The sequence below is a fragment of the Drosophila erecta genome, unplaced genomic scaffold (assembly GCF_003286155.1).
Source record: "Drosophila erecta strain 14021-0224.00,06,07 unplaced genomic scaffold, DereRS2 tig00000442-arrow-arrow-pilon, whole genome shotgun sequence".
NCBI classification, from domain to species: domain Eukaryota; kingdom Metazoa; phylum Arthropoda; class Insecta; order Diptera; family Drosophilidae; genus Drosophila; species Drosophila erecta.
In genome coordinates this window covers 125,499-145,792 of record NW_020825255.1, presented here as the reverse complement: position 1 = coordinate 145,792, position 20,294 = coordinate 125,499, and the positions used below count along the sequence as shown (strand labels likewise).

Genomic DNA, 20,294 nt, shown 5'->3' with positions numbered 1-20,294 from the left:
GATTCGCGGCGCAGAGTTCGTTGGCAGGGAGATTCGTTGGCAGGGAGTTGCGAAAGGTTGCAAAAGGTTGCGGTTGCTTCTATTCCGGCAGAAACTGAAAAAGGTGCACAGGCATCGCGATTTTTGCTGAATGGCTGTAGTGACCAACTTAACTTTACACTGCAAAAACTCTTCAAGACACCCTCGCCCTAAATTATAGCAGCTTTTGTGTAAAACAAAAAGCGAGAGAATTGTCTTAGGCCAATCAGAACAGAATATGATCGTACGATTATACAGTTAGGGAAACAAAAGCTGTAACAGCGACCACCAGCATGCAGCTTCCCCAGAGCTTAGATCATTATCGGATAAATCTTCGTGGCGAACGCTCACAATTTTTGACGCTGCCCGTTTAAACTTCATACACGTGGAAATATAATTTAGTTATATATATCCAATCTCATAAAAACAAGAGTTGGTATATTTCAATAAATTTCCGTGTTCGATTCGTGTGAAAGTGGCAACGAGATTCGACCCCAAGGCGTAAGGAAGGCCAGGCCTATGTAAGAGCATGTGATTGCTCTACAGCCGACTTAGAACCTTTAAAGTTTGACCTACAGCTCGACAATGTCAACGTGAACTTGGGCCCAACTTTACGCACATCATGGAGTGGATATTTAAGGTCGTGAGTACTACAACAACAATGATATAAATCTTATTATGAATTACCTATATTAAAATTCTAACAAAATGCCACTCGAACGTCTAATTAAAATAATATCTGCATTTGACTAAAGATTATGTAACTATATTTGCTAATTTTATATTCAATTACTTATATATATTTGCTTTATACTTTACTTTTATATACTTTATTTTACTTACGGAATATAAACGAAAATGAAGAGTTAGAGAATGACTAGGATAATCATGCGTAGATTAAAAATTGTTAGTTTGTAAAAGAGATTTAATGGAAACGATTACCAAACTGAATTTATATAAATGGAATTATGATTGAAGATATATTGAAAAATAATGAATTGTGAATAAATAGATTTAATGGTTTGTCGAGTACTTATGTTGAACACTTTCTTAAATATGTGGTAGAGTTATTATGAACTTGGCCAAGGGACAATGTAAATATTTTAAGTAGCATTGTCATGGTAGGGAGGGTAAAGACTTAGGGAATCATTAACATCCGAAATTCCCAATACTTATCAGAATCTGTAGCCTATCTTCACACGTGTCGGCGTGTATCATTAGTATCAATATAAAGCCATTTCTTTTGTTAATCGATAATCCAGTTTTGAATATTGTTTATGAGTAAGACGCACTTATTAAAATGTAGTAGCGTTCGTACTATCCTAAGCTAAAAGAACCCCGACCTACGGCGAGCTAGACCCGAGCATAGCAAGAGTGCGCATCCCTAGCGAAGGAAGTACAAGGTCCTCTTTATTAGTAATTATCACCCACTATTAAAAGACCCACTAGTTAAAAATCTATCGAACTACGTACACTACATGGCTTGCTTTAGTTTTTGTACTTGTCGACAATCTTGTGACAGATTTATGGGTTAATTATTGTGAATGGCGCTGCGGAATAGGAACTGGAATATAAAAAAACGAGGAAACTAAAATCTCATTTGCTTGATTACACACATGTAGCACTGAAAATCTTGTTAGTCAGATATTAATCAAGTTTCGGAATTAAGCCACAAATTTATATAAAATGTGCCAAAATTCGATATCTTGTTAGCGGTAAGATATCTTTGATTAGTATAAGGCATGCATGCTGTTAACTTTGTTCATTAGATTAACTGATATCGGTTTTTAAAAATGGAGACACAGCCAATTAAAATTGCACTAGATGAAGAAATGGCGGATATATTTAAGCAAGCCACTGGAGAGGATGGCAATGCCGAGGCCTATGATCTGCATATGGGCATCTTGGAATTGAGTGTCAGTCTTCGTAACATTAATCACGATGTGGAAAAATCGGTAAATTTCTTAGCCAAAAGCGATACGACCTTTAACAGTTCCCAAGAGCTGGTGTTCCTTAATGATTTTCGGATGCAATTCAAACTGTTGCAACACGGAAAGGATCCCGAGGAAAGAACTCTTCACGAGACAAGGGGAGATTTGTTTATGCGCCTCTATAAGGAACTGGTGGACATAGAGCCTAATGAAATAAAACGATGCGAGTACCTAGCATTTTTCTATGATCTATTCGAGTCCGTCAAACCAAAACTAAGCGGGCCCCAAGAGTCGTTTACTTATCGCATGGAACTAATCGATCGTATGCATGGCCAGGTTCAATGCATACTGGAACGACTCAGTCGAACTCAGAATGCTAAAGAAATATCCTCCGCCTCCAAAGTGAATATTTATTTGGAATCGAAAATAGTCCCAAATGAAGTAGACACAAAAAGCTCATCTAGGATTGTGGGCATGAATGAGGAAAAATGCAATCGAGATAAAAAAGTTGAGTTACGCAAAGTGCATACTGAAAAGTTACATGTTGAAGGTTTTAGTGTAATCGAAAGTTATAGAGAAATAATTAACTGCCCTTTAGAAGGCATTAGATTCGATGATGTCATCACTTTGGTTACTTATAAAAATTTAAGATCTGAACCAAAAGATCCGAAGCCTTCAAAAAATGATTTTCAAATGGAATCGATCTCACCAGATGTTCATGAAAACAATTTTTCTATTGCTTCACATGAAGATTCGGCTTACATTTCTTTTATGGATCGGGTCTTTCTATCTGTAAATGATTCTTTTGCTTGTAAAGAAACTATCTCCTCCGTGGAACCAGTGGAAAAATCTATTCGCAATTTGGAAAGCTGCTCTGAAAATAATTTTGTACTTGTTTCTTCAGTTTTTAATGAAAAAGGCACAGACAAAAATGATGAATTGCCCAAGGAACTAAAGGTATCTAAAAGTTCTTTAAATAAAGACTTAATCTTTGATCGGAGAGATGTTGAGAATATTGTTCCGTTTACCATAGAAAAAGATCGAATAGGTCATAAAATCTCCATAAATTCGGAATTCAAGCTGTATGATTCTCATAGTTTTCCTAAAACTACTCAACCTTTTAATTATAATACTACTGCTACTTGTTCAACGAAAAGTTCATATAAAGGAGCATGTAAAATTCCTATAGGAATTCATTCTTGTAACTTTCCCCTCAAAAAAAGTGCAGGTACACTTTCAGGAAGCAAATTTGATAAACCTACTCAAAGCAATCTAGAAAAGATGAAGGATTTATTTGTAGATTATAAAAAAAAACTCGATTCAATAAATGAAGTACTGGAAAAACAATTGCCGGATACAGAAAACAAATTTCAAACGTTATCTGAACCTGAAAAAATGGAAGCCGATGGAAAAAGCACCATACAGAAAAAGAATTTGAAATCGCCAACCGTATCGACAAAGTTGGAGGATCAGAGTCTGAATCAACTAAGACAAGCAGTAAGTGATATAAAGATAAATATTTTGAAAGAAGTGGACAAGTCCCTGGAACTGACCCATCAAAATTCTTCTCACATACTTTTGAGCAAACCGTCCAGGGAAATAGCTAAAAACGAGCCGAAAAACTTCTTTCGAAATTCCAGATTTACAGACGTGCTTCGATGGCAATACCCAAGAAATATTTATCCGCCCAAGGATTCGGTCAATAAAATACTCCAAAACAAATCGTGTAAGTCTAATTACTCGTCAGTGAGTTCAAAAAAGGTTTCATCAAACCCAAATCCTAGAAATAAGCTTGATAAGCCCATGTCGAAATTGTATAAAAAAAATCAAACAGCTCCATTACATAAAGAAATGGCCAAATGTGATGATGGCTCAAACGATATCTGCAATGTTGAGACAACACCAGTAAAATCTGAACAATATTTTGCTAAAGAGGGTTATGAGGAAATTACTGAACCGATATTAAGTGAAATTAGACAGTCGGCTGGAGAATTTCAGCAGAAAGTTATAAAAGAAGAGGAGGCTTCAAACTGCTTGCTGGTTGAAAACAGCAAAAATAAGGATATGGCAGATCATATAGTAGATCCTAAAGATTTAAGTTCATCAACTCATAATTTAAGCATTGATACTTGCGAGGCATGTTGTGATCCGGATAATCTGGAAATGATTTCTCCGATTTTCAGTCAAGTAAATCAAACGGTTAGAGATGTTAGGCTAAACGTTCCAAATGAAATCGATAACGTTTTAGAGAAGATGGATAAGTTTTTGTCCGATATTTCCAGTATAAATATTACTATTAAAGATGAAGACGTTGAAGAGGATTCGCTCATGTTAGTTGGAAGACATTGTCAAGGTTCGAACGAAATTAGCCCATCTTCATGTAATTTAAGCAATAATACCTTGGATGAAGACGTTGAAGAGGATACCCTCATGTTAGTTGGAAGAGATATTGAAGGTTCGAAAGAACTTAGCCCATCTTCATGTAATTTAAGCACCAATACCTTGGAGGGGTTCTCTGATATAGGTCAAAGGTTAACTGCAGGTCACCCGCCCGATGATCAATACAAACTTTCACCGATATTAAGTCAAATTACGCAAACGGTTACTGATGTCAAGATCAACATTTTGAATGAAGTGGATAAATCTTTGTCGGAAATAACCTTAGGTGTTTCTGACATTTTAAAGAATAGAGAATCTAAAGAATATTTTAGAAAGCAGCATGAAAGCCAGGAAATAATTTATACAACAGCTGAAAGTACTTTAATTGATTTGTCTGAGGAAAGTGTGGTTAAGGTAAATCCATCGAAGAATGTTAACACATCTATATCTGAAGCTATACTTGGAAAACAGCCCCCGAAAAATGTAAGCCAAAAGTCAGAAACTTCAGAATTAAGCGAATGCTCTGAAAAACAGCTGTCCAGTAAGGACAGTAATCAAATTCTTTACTTATGCAAAAATTGTAATGTAAAGGTGGACTATTCAAAGGAGGAGGATAAATACTTTGCAGAAGGATTTTGTATAAAAAAAAGAAAATGCAATGTGACTGAGGCTACTTCCGTAGAAAGTGAGTTCATTAGAAAATCTAGACCAAAATGGCACCATCAACGTTATGTCATTGCCGCCCCTCGCGTTATAATTAAGTCCTTTAAGTCGAACCCTGCATATGAGTGGGTCCCTGATGATCCAAATGCTCCCGATTTATATGAACAACTGGATCAATTTTTCGAGATCACGGGACACAAAAAATACTGTGCAGGCTGTGAAACAATTACCGCATCGATACAAGCCAAGCTAAGTCAGGTTCTACAACGTGTCATAAGAGAAGCACCCGAGGATGTGAACTTTCCCGATTTGATAACTATTGTTGGAAAAGGAAAGTTGGAACAGCTGCTCACTAGAAAGGAAAAAACCGTATATGAATCCTTGCGCTGGCAGGCGAGGGATAAAGGTGATCAGGATTTATCTGCAGAGTCACTATTCACGGATGCTCTTCATGGAATGATGGGCTACGGATCGCCCCACTTGAAGGTATCGCCATTAACAGGAAGACTACTATTGTGTTCACCTCAGCATCAGAAGAGCATAAGTGAGTCCTATCTGCTGTTGACCATCGGTCACTTGGGTTACTTTTATCGGGAGCTGAAAGGACATCAGGTAATGCTTGCCGAACAGGGCGATACTGCTGTTGCGCTTAGAAAATGTCTACAAAAGTATCTACTCAATTTCCACCAATTTTATGAGGCACAGAAAAGAAATCCCTGCTCACTGCTTTCCTTGTATCAGAGCACTCGAGATTTTCAGCTGCAATTTGAGTGGTTACTAGAGGTGTTTAACAATGTTCAGAAAGCAAAGTCTGCTGTGGTATCCCTTTATGAGGAATCAAGGCGAAGAACCGGATATCAAAGAAACTTACTACTCAAATGGTTAAGAGTGGTAATTCAACCATTTATATTTAATCTTTACCAATGGCTTTTGAACGGTCGACTCCCTTCTGCTAATCTCGATAAGTTTCTCATTGAACAAACTAAATCTTCAAAGATAGAAGAATTTTGGCAAAATCGCTACTGCATCACAGAGTTCTTCTCTGGTATTTTCGACCCGCAGCTAAGTGAAATTCTGATAAGTGTCGGCAAAACTCTGAAATACTCAGATAAGTATTTGGCCATTAACGTTGAAACTTGTCTGCCTAGAAAAGAACTTCGCTGCATGTTGTTAGAGACATTCGATCAGTTCTTCCGGCATGGCGATCAGGAACCACTCTACAATTTTGTTAGAAAACTGCACTTGGAAATTTCCTGCAAGGTTCTAAAACATCTTCGTAAGATTAAGACCAGTCCGGAGCACCTGTTTTCTGAGCTGCATAGGTACATAATGCTTACGGATCATGAGTTTACCAATGAGTTCCTCAAAATGTTCGAGCCCATCCTTAGTGATACCGAGAGTTCCTTCAATATACAACTTTTTAACGAAATGAAGGATAAAATGTTGCACAAACCAGTTCCGGACATCTATATTGATAAGAGCCAGTCCGAGGGATCCAGGTGTTGGTCAATGCTCATACTCCGATGGAAGATGCCAGTTCATTGGAAAGCTTTACTCGGCGGGGATTCCAAGGAGTATGAGGCTATCTTCAGCGCAATGTGGAGATTCCATTACGTTTACTATGTGCTCTGTGAAAGAGTACATAGGCAACAGATGCAGTTTCGCAATCGTATTGAATTCAAATATTTTGAAGACCTTAATGAGACATTTAAATGTTTCTCCAAGTTGATAAACGCCTGTATGCGCCTGATGAGTGTTCTAAGGGAGTATTTCTTTAACCATCTATTAGAGCCAGCATTCGCGAAACTTTTGTTGGCCTGCGAGCACGCAAATACCGTCGACCAATTACTGGACGCCAATAGAAAATATTTGAGAACCATCATGTTTGGATCCCTGCAAGCAAAAAATCTACGAAAATCCCATCAATATCTGGGGCGACTTTATGATCTCATACTAAAACTTGATGACAAGCAGCAAAAGTTCCTAAAACTAAGTCAAAATTCAGAGGACTATGTGATTAAAGTTCGTGCGCACAAACCACAAAGCATAGTTTCCAACTTTTACAGGGAACGAATGCTGCAGTTTCGTTGGACCTGTCAAAATTACTCGGATGTAATCAAGGAGATGAGAGATCAATTTGATTTGACAATGATTAGTTTTTTATTTAGTCTTCATTTAGCTGCTGACGACTCATTAAGGAGGCTAGTCAAAAGATTGGATCCCGAGTGCTATTATATGGAAAAGGATAATAGATTGGGTCTAGTACAGTTTTTCGAGTTTAAGAGGAAGACACAAAAAAAATGAACACTTACAATTAATTAACATATTCTATAATTTTATATTTCAATATTTCCTATTTAATACTCGCTTTTGTAAAGTGTGCACACGTTGTCACCTTGTTCACCAAATTGACTTAATAAACCTTTGTAAATTGTAAAAACAATTTTTCATTTTTCGTTCACTTCGATTATAAGTGCTATTTATTTAGTTTATTCTCGATGTCGCGTGTTATTAATCTTCTTGAGTGGCAGCTTATATTACGTTTTTGGAACAGCTTCCAACCTAAAAATAACGGTCATCGTCAGCCTAGACATTCTCAATCACGTTTAACTCGTTTCGCAGGATATAATTCGCTTGGAAAAAACAATGCGAGATAAACTTTTTTAAACGCTCCTTCTATAAATAAATTGGATTTTAATTGAAAATTAAGAATCGACTTAGCAATGTTTGCATTGTGCAGCAACTGGAAAAGCCTTTTGTTATGCAAATTTTCCTTATATTGTGGTCCCGTGTGAATGGAAACAGAATGGGAGGGACAATCCAAGCGACTGGAGTTCATTTAAAATAATGGAAAATTTACTTTTTGGCTTAGGCTTTGGCCAAATGGAATTTCCAACGCTGAATGAGTTGGGTTTTGGCTTCGCAAGAATTGTAATTGCTCTGCGAAGATTAAATCATATTATCATTTAAATCATTTTAAATCATCATTAAAAAGGTCAGCGGCCGATGGCTGAAACATATTCGAACTATTTTCATTTCAATTGCAAACGGTTTGGCGCAGAGAAATCAATTGAATTGCCATTTCACATTTGAAATGGTCATTTGTCAATGGACAACAATTGGAGGGCGTGGTCGCAGCTGGTTTCGATGGTGGATACTGGATGGCCGCATAAATATGTCCTTCTTGTTCTGGCTGTGTGCACGATCCTCTGGCATTCCACCATCATTCCCGCTCCCCAGTTCCATTGCTAAATTGTTGGTCGTTATTAAATTTCCGCTGCGTTGAGTTCTCATTTCCGTTTCAATGGCCAATGCAGCTGACCGTCGTTGAATGCTCAACAGATGTTGGCCGGGACATAGATACACATACACATTCGTCCACACACACACACGCACACACACTTCGCGTGGCGCGAAGTGTTCGAAGACGGCTGCATCATGTTGGCGCTCCCGGAAAAACTCCAAAATTTTACGCGCTGAGTCAGCTGGGACGCGCCAGGGGCTGCGGCCTATATCAGCGATGCTGTCCAGTGCACTTACCCGGTGAGGACATGATCTCCGGAGTTCCATGGACCGTCCGCCGGCTGAGACCTCCAGGGCCATGGGATAGGTCAGGGTGAGAGAATTATTCGGAGCTTTCTCTTCAGTTTTCTCTTTCGTCCCCTTTTTTTTTTTTTTGTGCAACGCGAGATGCAATGTCACGCCAACTGATCTAAGTCAGCTGTTTACTCAGTGTTGGAAAACGACAGCCGCAAGCGCCTCCAACCACAGGTGGCGCTGTGGTTTTCGGGGACTTCTTATCGCCAACTGTCAACAGCTACTTGCTATGCAACTCGACAAACGATCTTGGCGCTGGTTGTAGCATACTTTCCTGGGCTGCTGATGAGAATCCTTGACGACAACTCATGGAATCACAGTGAAAATTGACCCAAAAGACTCGGGCTCGTAGTTATAGGTGTTAAAAGTCAAGGAGGAGACCAATAGCCAAACCCACCGCGCACGCGGTACACCCAAAGCAGGGGCACTGGCGACCGAGTTGGAGCGGTATAACTCCCACCCTCCAAAGCGGCAGGCGAAGATAGCGGAGAAAGCAACGGCACAGCAAGCTGAAACTCAGAGTCGTGGCAAGCTAGACGCATGGACGAAGGTGGAGGCGAGGAAGAAAGCACGCTTGACGCGGAGACCCGACGCGGTGATTGTGGAAGCAAAAGGCAAGACCTACAGCGAGGTCTTGGCTTTGGTTACGAGGCGAAGCGACGGCCAACTGCAGGAGCTTGAAAAGAGTGTCCACAAGGTCCGCTGCACAGCGAGCGGCAGCTTATTGCTCGAGCTGAACAGGGATGGCGACAGAAAAGCAACGCTGATGAAGAGCGATCTAGAAGCAGTATTGGACGGAGTTGCGACTGTGCGAGCGCTGTCAAAGGACTCGAGGATGCAGTTCCTATCGGTTAGCGACTTTTACGCACTAGTCGCTACAGAGGACCTTTCAAAGGCGTTGGCGGATCAGTTTAATATTGACCCAAGCTCAATAAAGCTGAGAAGCCTTCGACCCTCCTTCAGGGATACCCAAACGGCAACAATAGGCCTGCAGTGTAGGGAGGCGCAAGCGGTCCTGACCAAGGGAAAGCTGAAGGTGGGATGGACAGTCTGCAGAGTCAAGGAGAGCGAGGCTAGATCTAGGTGCTTCAAGTGCCTGGAGTTCGGCCACATTGCGGTACGATGCAAGAGCCCTGCAAATCGCAGCGACTGCTGTGTCAAGTGCGGACAAACCGGGCACAAGATAGCCAGCTGCACACAAGAGGCCAAATGCTTCCTATGCACCAGTGCCAGGAAAGCCGACGCAAAGCACATTGCGGGTAGCAGAAGATGCCCTATGAGTACCAAGCCACTGAGAAAGTGAAGATTATCCAAATTAATCTCAACCATTGCGAAACTGCGCACCACCTGCTGAGCCAAACCATGCGCGAAACTCAAGCCGACGTTGCTCTTATTAGCGAGCCATATATAAGAACCCCGGGGATGGACTACATACTCGACGAGACAAGGAGCGCCGCGATCCTGACCAACGGGGTAAGCCGACCAAGGAACCTGCGCATCGGCTCATTCTATGTCCGGGGGGTGGTTGGTGACCTGTGCCTGTACAGCTGTTACCTACCACCACGCCTAACCCTTCAGGAGTTTTCAGCAATCCTAGAGGATCTGGCTAACGACGCAAGAGGAGAGCGGAACGTGGTCATCGCGGGGGACTTTAACGCCTGGTCGGAAGAATGGGGCTCAGTCCACACGAACGCAAGAGGACGAACCCTCCAGGAAGCGTTCGCGTCGCTGGAAGTCGCTCTCTTAAATACGGGATCGGAGCACACCTTCAGCAGAGCTGGAGCCGGGTCGGTAGTGGACCTCACTTTTTGCAGTAGCTCGCTATTCCAGCGCGCACAATGGTCCCTCAGCGACGTATACACGGCCAGTGACCACAAAGCGATAATCTGTGACCTTACCAGCAGAAGACGCACCGCAGCCCGACCAACGCAAAGGCACTTCAACCCAAGGACGCTCCAGCGGGACACGTTCCTGAGGGAACTTGGGAATCCTGACATCGGCGGGAACGCAGTGGACAGCGTAGAGTGTCTCATTCGAGCAGTTGAGACGGCATGTAGAGCCAGTATGAAGGTGTCGAGGAGCCATCACCGTCATCGGGAGCCAGTCTATTGGTGGACAGAGGAGATCGCAGAGGCACGCAGAAATTGCCTACGGGCAAGACGGCGTCAGCAAAGGGAGCAGGGCCTCCCCAACAACGAGTTCCGGAGGCAAGAATACGCGGTAAACCGTCTGACCCTGAAGAGACTCATCAAGCAGTCAAAAAGGAGATGCTTCCTGGATCTATGCGATTCAGCCGAACAGGACCCATGGGGATCAGCGTATAAAATAGTAATAAAAAAGCTAAGTCAAGCGAAACCTCTGAAAGCCTGAGACGCCGCCCACATGACGGCGATCGTGGAACACCTGTCCCAGTAGTGCCCTTGGCTCCGCAAGCTGCAGACGCGGCTCCTGCGGACGCATCGGCACTGATATTCACATCGGATGAAATTCGCAATGTAGCCAGGGATATGCCATCGGGAAAAGCATCAGGGCCAGATGGAATCCCGGACATCGCCATCAAGCTAGGAATGAACGAGCACCCGGAAGCATTCGCAAAGGTCTTCAAGCAGTGCCTCACGGAAGGCCTTTTCCCAAAGCGCTGGAAAAGACAGAAGCTGGTACTTCTTCCAAAACCAAACAAGCCTCCCGAGAGTCCATCGTCATACAGGCCGATATGCCTGATTGACCACTTGGGCAAAGCTTTCGAGCGATGCCTTAGCAGTAGACTGCAGGTAGCCATCTCCGCTGCAGGGGACCTTTCGCCAATGCAGTTTGGCTTCAGGAAGGTGGGATCTACCGTGGACGCGATCGCTACAGTGAAGGAGATCGCTTCGAAGGCAGTGCAAGGGACTAGGTGGCAAGGAGGCACCAAGGAGTACTGTCTAGTGGTGACACTAGACATCCGTAATGCATTCAATTCGGCAAGATGGGACGTCACCATAGGAGCCTTACGGAACCTAGGCGTACCGGATGCATTAGTGGGCATTCTTAAGTCATACTTCAGCGACCGAGTACTAGTCTACGACACAGAAGGGGGCACACTGGAGCACAGGGTAACCTGCGGAGTCCCACAAGGCTCAGTACTTGGGCCACTGCTGTGGAATGCAATGTACGACGGGGTGCTGAGAATCAAGGTGATCGGCTTCGCCGACGATATTGCCATAGTAGTTGTGGCAAAAACAGTTCGGGAAGCCGAGGGCCTTGGTAATGCATCTATCTGCATCATAGTGGAGTGGCTCACATCGGTCGGGCTAGATATCGCAGATCACAAAACGGAGGCCGTGCTGATATCCAGCCGCAAGCAGGTCGAGACAGCCACCATCCAAGTCGGTGGCGCCACCATCACGTCGGTAAGGGCAATCAGTTACCTTGGAATTATGCTAGTCGTTTAAAGAACACCTGGCGGAGACAAATCGGAAGGCGGCGAGCGTCGCTAGGGCCCTAGCACGAATAATGCTCAACTGTAGGGGCCCTAGGCAGGGACGCAGGCTTCTGCTACAGTCTGTCTGTAGGGCGACAGCACTTTACGCAGCCCCCATATGGGCCGAAGCTACCAACAGGCAGTCTTACATCAGGGGTCTGGAAGCGACGCACAGATTGTGCGCCCTGAGAGTGTGCTCCGGTTTCCGGACAATATCGGATGACGCAGCCCAGGTCATAGCTGGGACCATCCCAATCGACTTGTTGGCGGTAGAGGCAAAGGAGATCTTCGACGCGATTAAGCAGATCGGAGAAGAGTGCAGCACTGCTCAGAGGCGAGCCATAAAAGCCAACGCCAGAGCTCATAGCTTGGAAAGGTGGCAGAGTCGGTGGCAGCAGTCGACGAAGGGGCGATGGACCCACAGGATTATCCCGGATGTGACCAGATGGACCCTAAGACGTCATGGCGAGGTTAACTTCTGGCTGACCCAGATCCTAAGCGGTCATGGGTGTTTTAGAAGCTACCTAAGGAACCTACCAGGTTCGGCCACGATGATGACCGCAACTGCCCAGAATGCGGCGTCGAGGAAACTGCCGAGCACATTATTTTTAATTGCCGGAGATTCGACAGCGACCGGGAAGGCTTAATGGGGAATATAATGGAGCCGTCGACCCTAGGGGAGCGCATGATCTCGGACCAGTGCTTCTGGGACCAGTTCAGCAATTTCGCTGCGGACTCGATGAAGCGGTTGCGTGCCTCTCAGCTGCAAGAGCCAGAATACGTCCACCGGAGTAACACAGAGCGCACCCTGGCCCTGCGAAGCATAGCCTAGCGGTAGTACCGCAGGGACTCCAGGATTTATCTTGTTCCTTTTATTCCAAACAACCCGAACCCTTTCTTTGTGTTCGTGCAATCATTAATGTTTGTATAAAAAAAAAATAAACTCTCATATAATAATAAGACTGCCTAATTAGATGGGAAACTGCTTAAAAGTTAAGTTACCTTGAAAGACCATTAAATGTTAGGCGTGCGTTTTAATGAAAATATAATGCAATGCCCATCAAAAGGCCTCCCTTCGCTGTATCCCAGGGGTCTGGCTCTCCTTTGTGGCTGCTGTATCTTGGCCAAAAAAGAAGGAATAAATAACAAAATTATTCAAAATTATGGGTGAACTCTCCCCAACTCTTTCCCAATTCTGACTTAACCCTGGTGCGCTTGAACGTCTTATTTCCCGCCTTTATACTTTTATACTTATCCGAGTTTTTATTAAATCCATCTCCTGCCGTTACAAAGTAAAATCTTAGAAAATGCATTAAAAAGGCGCCAAGTATATATTAAAATTTCTGTTAGGGGTAGCAAGCTTAGGCCATTTTATTATTATTATTTCACCGACTAAACAAAGCCAGTTAATGGCTTCAGCTGCCGGACAATGGTTGTTTATTTATGCCCTGCGCTAATGGACAGCGCGGAATCGCTGAAAGAGTTTGCTTTGGTGGATATTATTTATAATCGCTGCCACCGCTGCGAACAATAGATGTAATATTTATTCATTTACTTATTGATTTATGGCCTGGCATTTAAATCAAAATCAAGGCAGAAATGCTGAACATTTTATCAATTTGATAAGCCTATTTATTATGATGTTTCACTTTTCACCGCTGAAGTGGCGTCGCCTCCCCGCCTCACGAAATTTATGCCTTTACTGACCACAAAAGATTCATCTTCATTTCATCTGTCCAAGCCGGTCCTACAAAGGTTCCCCTTCTCCCATCGCCCAGCCACCCATGCTTGATTAGTTGATGACACTTTGTGCGAAAGACTGAACTCTGAAACTGCCATGCATATGGCTCTGTGCACTCAGAAAAATAAGAACTTTGCTTGCTTTTTATTCTGATCACAAATTCAAAGTAAATGTCCCCTGAAGGAAAATATGTAATGAAACGTTGTAAGCGGCTACTTAAACCAAATTTGTACTAATATGTAAATATTTAAAACACATAAAGAAAAGGTTAAGGTTTACAATGCAATTCATACAAGATTTATATATTCTTATTATTAATATTATTATTTTTATATATTATTGTGTTTTAAGAATGTTGCTGTGCAAGATTATTAGAATGTAATTATTATTAGAATTTTTGATGGGAATCCCTTGGCTTTTTGCTCAGTGTATGTGTGTACATATGTGTAGCATCCCTATCCACAACTTTCCCAGGGCGATATGTCTCGCTCTGCGGTGCTTGTGGTTAATTTGATTAGTATGCACGCGTTTATTCAAATTAATCAGAGTCAGGCGCCGACGAGAGCTGCTGGAGGAACCTCCTCCTTTGATCATTTGAACAAAGAGGACAAGTCATCGACTTCCCGCTTCTGATTATCTCTACTCCTCCATTCACTCTGCATCTTGTGGTATATAAATTCCAGCTGTTTTCCTCGCACACATGTGTTTCAGTATAATCATCCGCATACGCAGACTTCTCTCGTCGGAGATTTCATTAATGTGCGGTTAACTATAATGAGCCTGGCATATGGAAGCCCAGCTTTGGGGGTTTTGGGTTAGGTTGGGCTAGCTGAAGTCCTTTACGATATCGGTTCGTTCTTAAATAGGCCAATTTATTGTGTTGGAAACTCAAATTATCTCAGCTACATTAGTCCTTTTGGGCTAGTACACTTGGTGTGCTATTTTACGTGCCATCAGTGGTGGCAAAAACTTATATTGTCAAAATTTTGATTCAAAAGTAAATTGAACAAACTAAATGAAAAGAAAAAGTATCCAAATTAAGAGAAGCCACTGAAAAATGTATCTGTAAATTTATTTTTGAAAAGGCAAAAAGGTTTCAAACTGAGAGAAGCCACTGCAAAGATACCTGTAAACTTATTCTTCCTCTCATGAAAAACGTGCTTGCATCTAACCACAAACCGCTGTCCTCCTTTCATGATACCCTCGGTAAATTAACTGCTCCACATTTACAACTTTATTTGAAGGGGTTGTTCGCCCAGCCAGGTGGCGCATGTGTGGGAAAAAATTTGTGCGGTGTGACCGCAATAAATCACAATTGAATATGACGCAAGTTGACTCTTAAATCACCGTGGACCAAGAACGGGTTGTTTGTGGGGCTGCAACGCACATTTGTCTAATGAGTTTAGAAATCTTGAGGAATCACAATTGTGAGGCATAAAGTATGCAAGAGCTTCCACACAGCTTACAGTGTTTACCTTCAGCAGGGAGGACAATCAGCATAAACTCCAAATGCAATCAAAATGTTGAAATAAACTTAACAAATCCCACGTAAAGTTTGTTGTTGTTCTATTTCGCTGCACATTTTCCCCACCTGTCAGCGGGTAAAATTTGTTCGCCATGTTTAGTTCGCCAACGCGTTGACTTCGCATCTTCTCCACGAATTTCTCCGTTATACACTGCGTATACGTAATACATTTTACAATTGCCAGAGGAAAACTGTCCGCAAAAGTGTAATTGTAATGTTTGCTCTCCAGCTGCCTTTATCTTAGACCGTGTGCAAGGTTTTAGTTGGAATTTCTTGTATTTGCCAAGGTATTGGAAATGTGAGCGAGGACAGGTCCTTAATCTATGCTACACATTTTTTGTCACCAAAGTAGTGTGTGCGCACTTATACGTACACGAAATTGCCGGCTTTAGTTTGTAAAAGGGTGCCAAGTGTTGACTTGGTGGGGTTCATTGATAGTAAGGTTGTTTCAAGGTGTTTACACAGGAATTGGGTATGAGAATCGCTTGAAATGAAACGATTTCTCAGCCATTGCATTGGCCCAACCTTTTACAAGTCCCCTTCGACTGTCCAATAAATGTCAGGCATACATCTTGGTATCCAATTTTAATTTGCTTTAATCACGCACTTGATGACATTCCCGACACTTGTCTCGAAGAGACATTAAAAAACGTCTTTGATAAAAGTACTAAAATGTGTTTGCAATTCATTAAACTATTGGAAAAGTTTCGCTTGAATTTGACATGCAAAAGTGTCAAATTACATTGCGTTAATTTGGATTCCTTTCGCTGGCGCACATTTTTTTGAGCTGCCAGAACTCTAAGATTTTTTCAAATAGCTGAACATGTACAGTTGTATACGCACGTTTTTAAAAAATATGTGCTGTTAAATTAAAGTGAACTAAGGCAAAGCCTTTAATATTAAAACAAAAAGGCAGCTGAGTGAAAATGGGTAGGGGTGGCATAAAAAAAACTAATAAAATTTACGTTTATCCCTGAAAAGGCACTCGAAAATGCGCGCCTAATGCGCCTTCCTTCGGATGACGATGATGCTGATGGGGATGATGGTGATGTTGGTGATGATGATGACGCGAAAGGCAGCTGAGCTTGGAAGACCTTAATATAGACAAGCACAGGACATGCCCCAAAAAGACGAGACCTTCGCCCCCTGGGCCCCTGGCCCCTTCCATCTATCCATCCATCCCAATCCCAGCTAAAGTGCCATCGAATTTCAATTCAATTTGCGAGGCAAGGCATTCGCTAAGGGTGCGAAAAAATTTCTATAGCATATTTTTGCGCGCCGCGTTTGACTTGAGCTGAATGAAGGTCGTTTGGAGGGGGAGTGCGTGGGGCGTAGGGCGTAGGGCGTAGGGCGTAGGGCGTAGGGCGTAGGGCGTAGGGCGTAGGGCGTAGGGCGTAGGGCGTAGGGCGTAGGGCGTAGGGCGTAGGGCGTAGGGCGTAGGGCGTAGGGCGTAGGGCGTAGGGCGTAGGGTAGGGCGTAGGGCGTAGGGCGTAGGGCGTAGGGCGTAGGGCGTAGGGCGTAGGGCGTAGGGCGTAGGGCGTAGGGCGTAGGGCGTAGGGCGTAGGGCGTAGGGCGTGGAGCCCTGAGCATGGGGGCGTGGTCCAGTGTATGAGTAATATTTGCGCAAAGGGTTAGCGAGAATCGCTGATATTGATAGTCGCGAGAATAAGTAAGTCCGCTTTTGAAGGATTTAGGGTTTCGCCTCACAATTTCTCGTCTTTTCGCCTGTTTTTCTCTTTATTATATCACGTTTTCAACATAAATGCGTTAAGTGGGGACTTGGACTAACGGTTTGGGGGTACTCGAAGGCGTATTTGAAAAGCGCTTAAATTCAGCTGAGCGGCCTTCTTATTTTTTTTTTTTTTTTTCTGAAAAATAAGTCTTGAGAATCGGCTGTACATCCTCTTAAATGTTATAGGCGTGTGTGAGCCCTTCTCTTTGTTGGCTTAAAGACATATGAGCTATTCGGCCTTTCACTCGTGTTACTCAGGCGCAATTTTGATGACACTTGGGCCTGCTTCACACAGTTTCCTCTGCTCATACTGACAGGGCTTATCCTTAAGTTTATATTATTAGCTTCGAAAGTGAAAGGAACTTTCGTGTGTTTCATTTAAATGGAAATGGGATGGCACTTAGAAAGCAGGAGACCCCCGATAATGGAAGGTAACATTTTTTAAAATTGTTCACCCTACAACATTAATAAAATCAATAAATTGCAATCCTTAAAGAAATGTAAGCCTCTCATTTGTCTATTGTGCATTTTCTGGAAATATTCAATAAATGGCATAAAATTCTTAAAATTCATGTAGCCAACACAGTTCTTGGCATTCGTCTTAAAATATTTTTCTTTACAATTTATATTTGCCTGCACTTGGTGTAACGCCGTAGGCCAACAGATTTTTACCTTCAACATTGCCGTTTGCTCTTCCTTTCCACCATCCATACTTTCATTGTGGCAGCTGTTCCAGATTTATATGAAAAACTTGCAAGAAACCCAAGCATCGTTCTTTCCTATTTTGCTGGCGATTTTTTCGGTTTAGTTGTGAGCAAAATGTGTTTTAGTGGCTTGGCATTAGCATGTTGGTTATACATAAAGCTGGGCATCTGGCACAAAAACTCTCGCAGGAGGCATTGTAAAAACCTTTACATTGCTTTGCATCGTATTGAGAAAGAAAAAAGGTAACAAAAAATATGGTGAAATTGGTATGTTTTCGACTTTTGGCGTCGCAAATTTTTATTTATTTTTTGGCCACACCTTTCTCGGCCTTGTACCTCTTTCCATATAACTGTATGTATGGTTAGGATAAGAATTTGAAAAAAATGTACCATATACCGACTCTTAAAGTTGGGTTCCTTGCTTATTTCATATAAATATAATTTATATTACTTAAATTCAAATACTGACACTTACCTTTATCTATTAGCAAACTAAATTTCAATGATTAGCGAATTCAGTTACGCTGGTTGTCTTGTCGAAGTTTGCGCAATAAAAACAACTTCTTTATGGGGAGTGAAGAGCACTTTGCTTTTGGAGTAATATCGCTACCATTATCGTCCTATTTTTCTTAGTTTTCCAACATTTTTCCAGGCACCATTGGTGGGAAAAGGAGGAACTCTTTTCGCGCTTCGCCACTTCGACATTTGTTTCGCTTAGTGCGCAAAACTTGACCACATCGAACTGCAAGGCGTGTAGGAAAAACAAAAACCACTCGGCAAACTCAAGTTTATTGCCATCTTCTCAGTCTTTCGTGGAGTTCGGTGAAAAAAGCTACTTTTCTACACACGACTTTTCTGGACACTTTTCTATATATATAAATATATATATTGAAACATTTCTATATTTGTCCAACTTATGTTGGATACAACTTAAAAGAATGAAGTTTTGTTTTAGTTTAGAAATATCTCCTAATGTTTGCCTTGATGGTTAAGAAAGGTTGGGGCATAGTATTATTAGGATTTTTCACAAACTATAAAAGATAGAAAGTTACGATTTTTGCATTATTTTATTAGTTTTATAAATTTCTATCGAATGCTATAAAAAAAATTTTTAATTTTTAGTTCGCACTTCCACTAGCAGAGTAATATCGTTCTTTCTTATTTTTCTTTAATTTAATGTAAACACATTTGAGTTCAAACTGGGTTTGATCTATTATTCAATAATTATGTGACTTTATTTAATTCCATGGTGGTGGAAACATTTTAATTAAGAATAAAATGATGTTACATTTTTTTTGGCGTTTCTTTCATATTTTCCACGTATTTCTATTTACAGTTTCGCGTACCATAATAACCACATTAAATTTTCTAACGCCTCACGACGAGGTAAAAAAAGGGTAACCCAGCCTGGTAAGCATTATGACCAAAGCCGCCCTAAAGCGCTTTTGCATAAAATTCATATTAGGCACAAGGCCGGTGAAAGAATATATGAAATAAGTATGAATGAACACAGCAGCGAAATTTTTATTCAAAAATATAATGAAAAGGAATTAATTATATGACTCGGCGAGTTGAAGAGAAGGGTTCCAGTGAAATGAAAGATAATATTTTGGACGTCATAATAATTTACATCTAAAATATGAAATTTGATAAAAAAAATACATAGCTCATGCGGATTAACAAAGGGCTAAGCTTAGTTTTAGCTTAAAGTCGTAATGAGAGTATCCAATTTTTTGTTGGAGTTTTTAATGCCAGAGTTGATTTTATAGAATTTAAGCGAGCTGGGACACGATTATAAAGCGCCTTTCCTTTTTCGCGAACTAATTGCTAAATATTTTTCATTAAAAATGAAATGCAATTTCGTGAAAAAAAGTCTCAAGTGCCACACAAAAAAACAAAAAAACATTGAAAATTAATTAAGGAAAAGCCGATTTCCAAAAGCCCAACCCCGCAATAATTTCATTTTCCCGCACTGCTTAAGTCGCCACTCTTGATTTCAATACATTCTTGTAATTAGCGTCAGGCCTTCTCATTTCTCATTTGGGCCAACATTTTTTGCTCTTCAGTCGATTTCGCTGTCAAAATATGCAAATTGAATTTGTTCCTCACAAAAACTCAATCAAGTGGAAGTTCAGTTGGCTAAATAAAAGGAGTCGCGAAGGTGAATTGCGAATGGGTTGGTCGTCAATTCTAGTGACCTTTTTTCCGCTACCCTAGCTATAAAGTTGTGAGAATATGGGATCTTAGGCAGGAATTTGGCGCTGTGTTAACCAAGAACCGGACTGCATTGGTTAATGTTGAATTGTCTTTGGAAACTTATTAATAAGGTGCTTTTCATAGCGACAAGCATATTTTGCAGTATTTTATATTAAAATGTTAGCCACAAAGCCGCAGATGTTTATTAAAATATCCTTGGACAGTATTTTTTGTTTGCCTGCTTCACATTCATTTAAGACGCAAGAAATACAAATCACGGTAAAATCATGACTTAACTAAACAACAAAGAAGGAATTACAATAAAAGGGATGGAAAATGCAAAACCGA

At 41.6% G+C, this 20,294-nt stretch overlaps 1 protein-coding gene across 1 annotated transcript; it reads left to right on the top strand.

Moving 5' to 3' along the window:
• Positions 1-1,811: 1,811 nt before the first annotated feature.
• Positions 1,812-7,295, top strand: LOC113564760 (the record flags this gene model as incomplete). Its single annotated transcript, XM_026983587.1, is given in 4 exon segments — positions 1,812-2,760; positions 2,854-3,171; positions 3,250-4,279; positions 4,394-7,295. Coding segments are annotated over 4 exon segments (5,199 nt in total), but the record flags the coding sequence as incomplete, so codon positions are not given.
• Between the last annotated feature and the right edge of the window lie 12,999 nt (positions 7,296-20,294).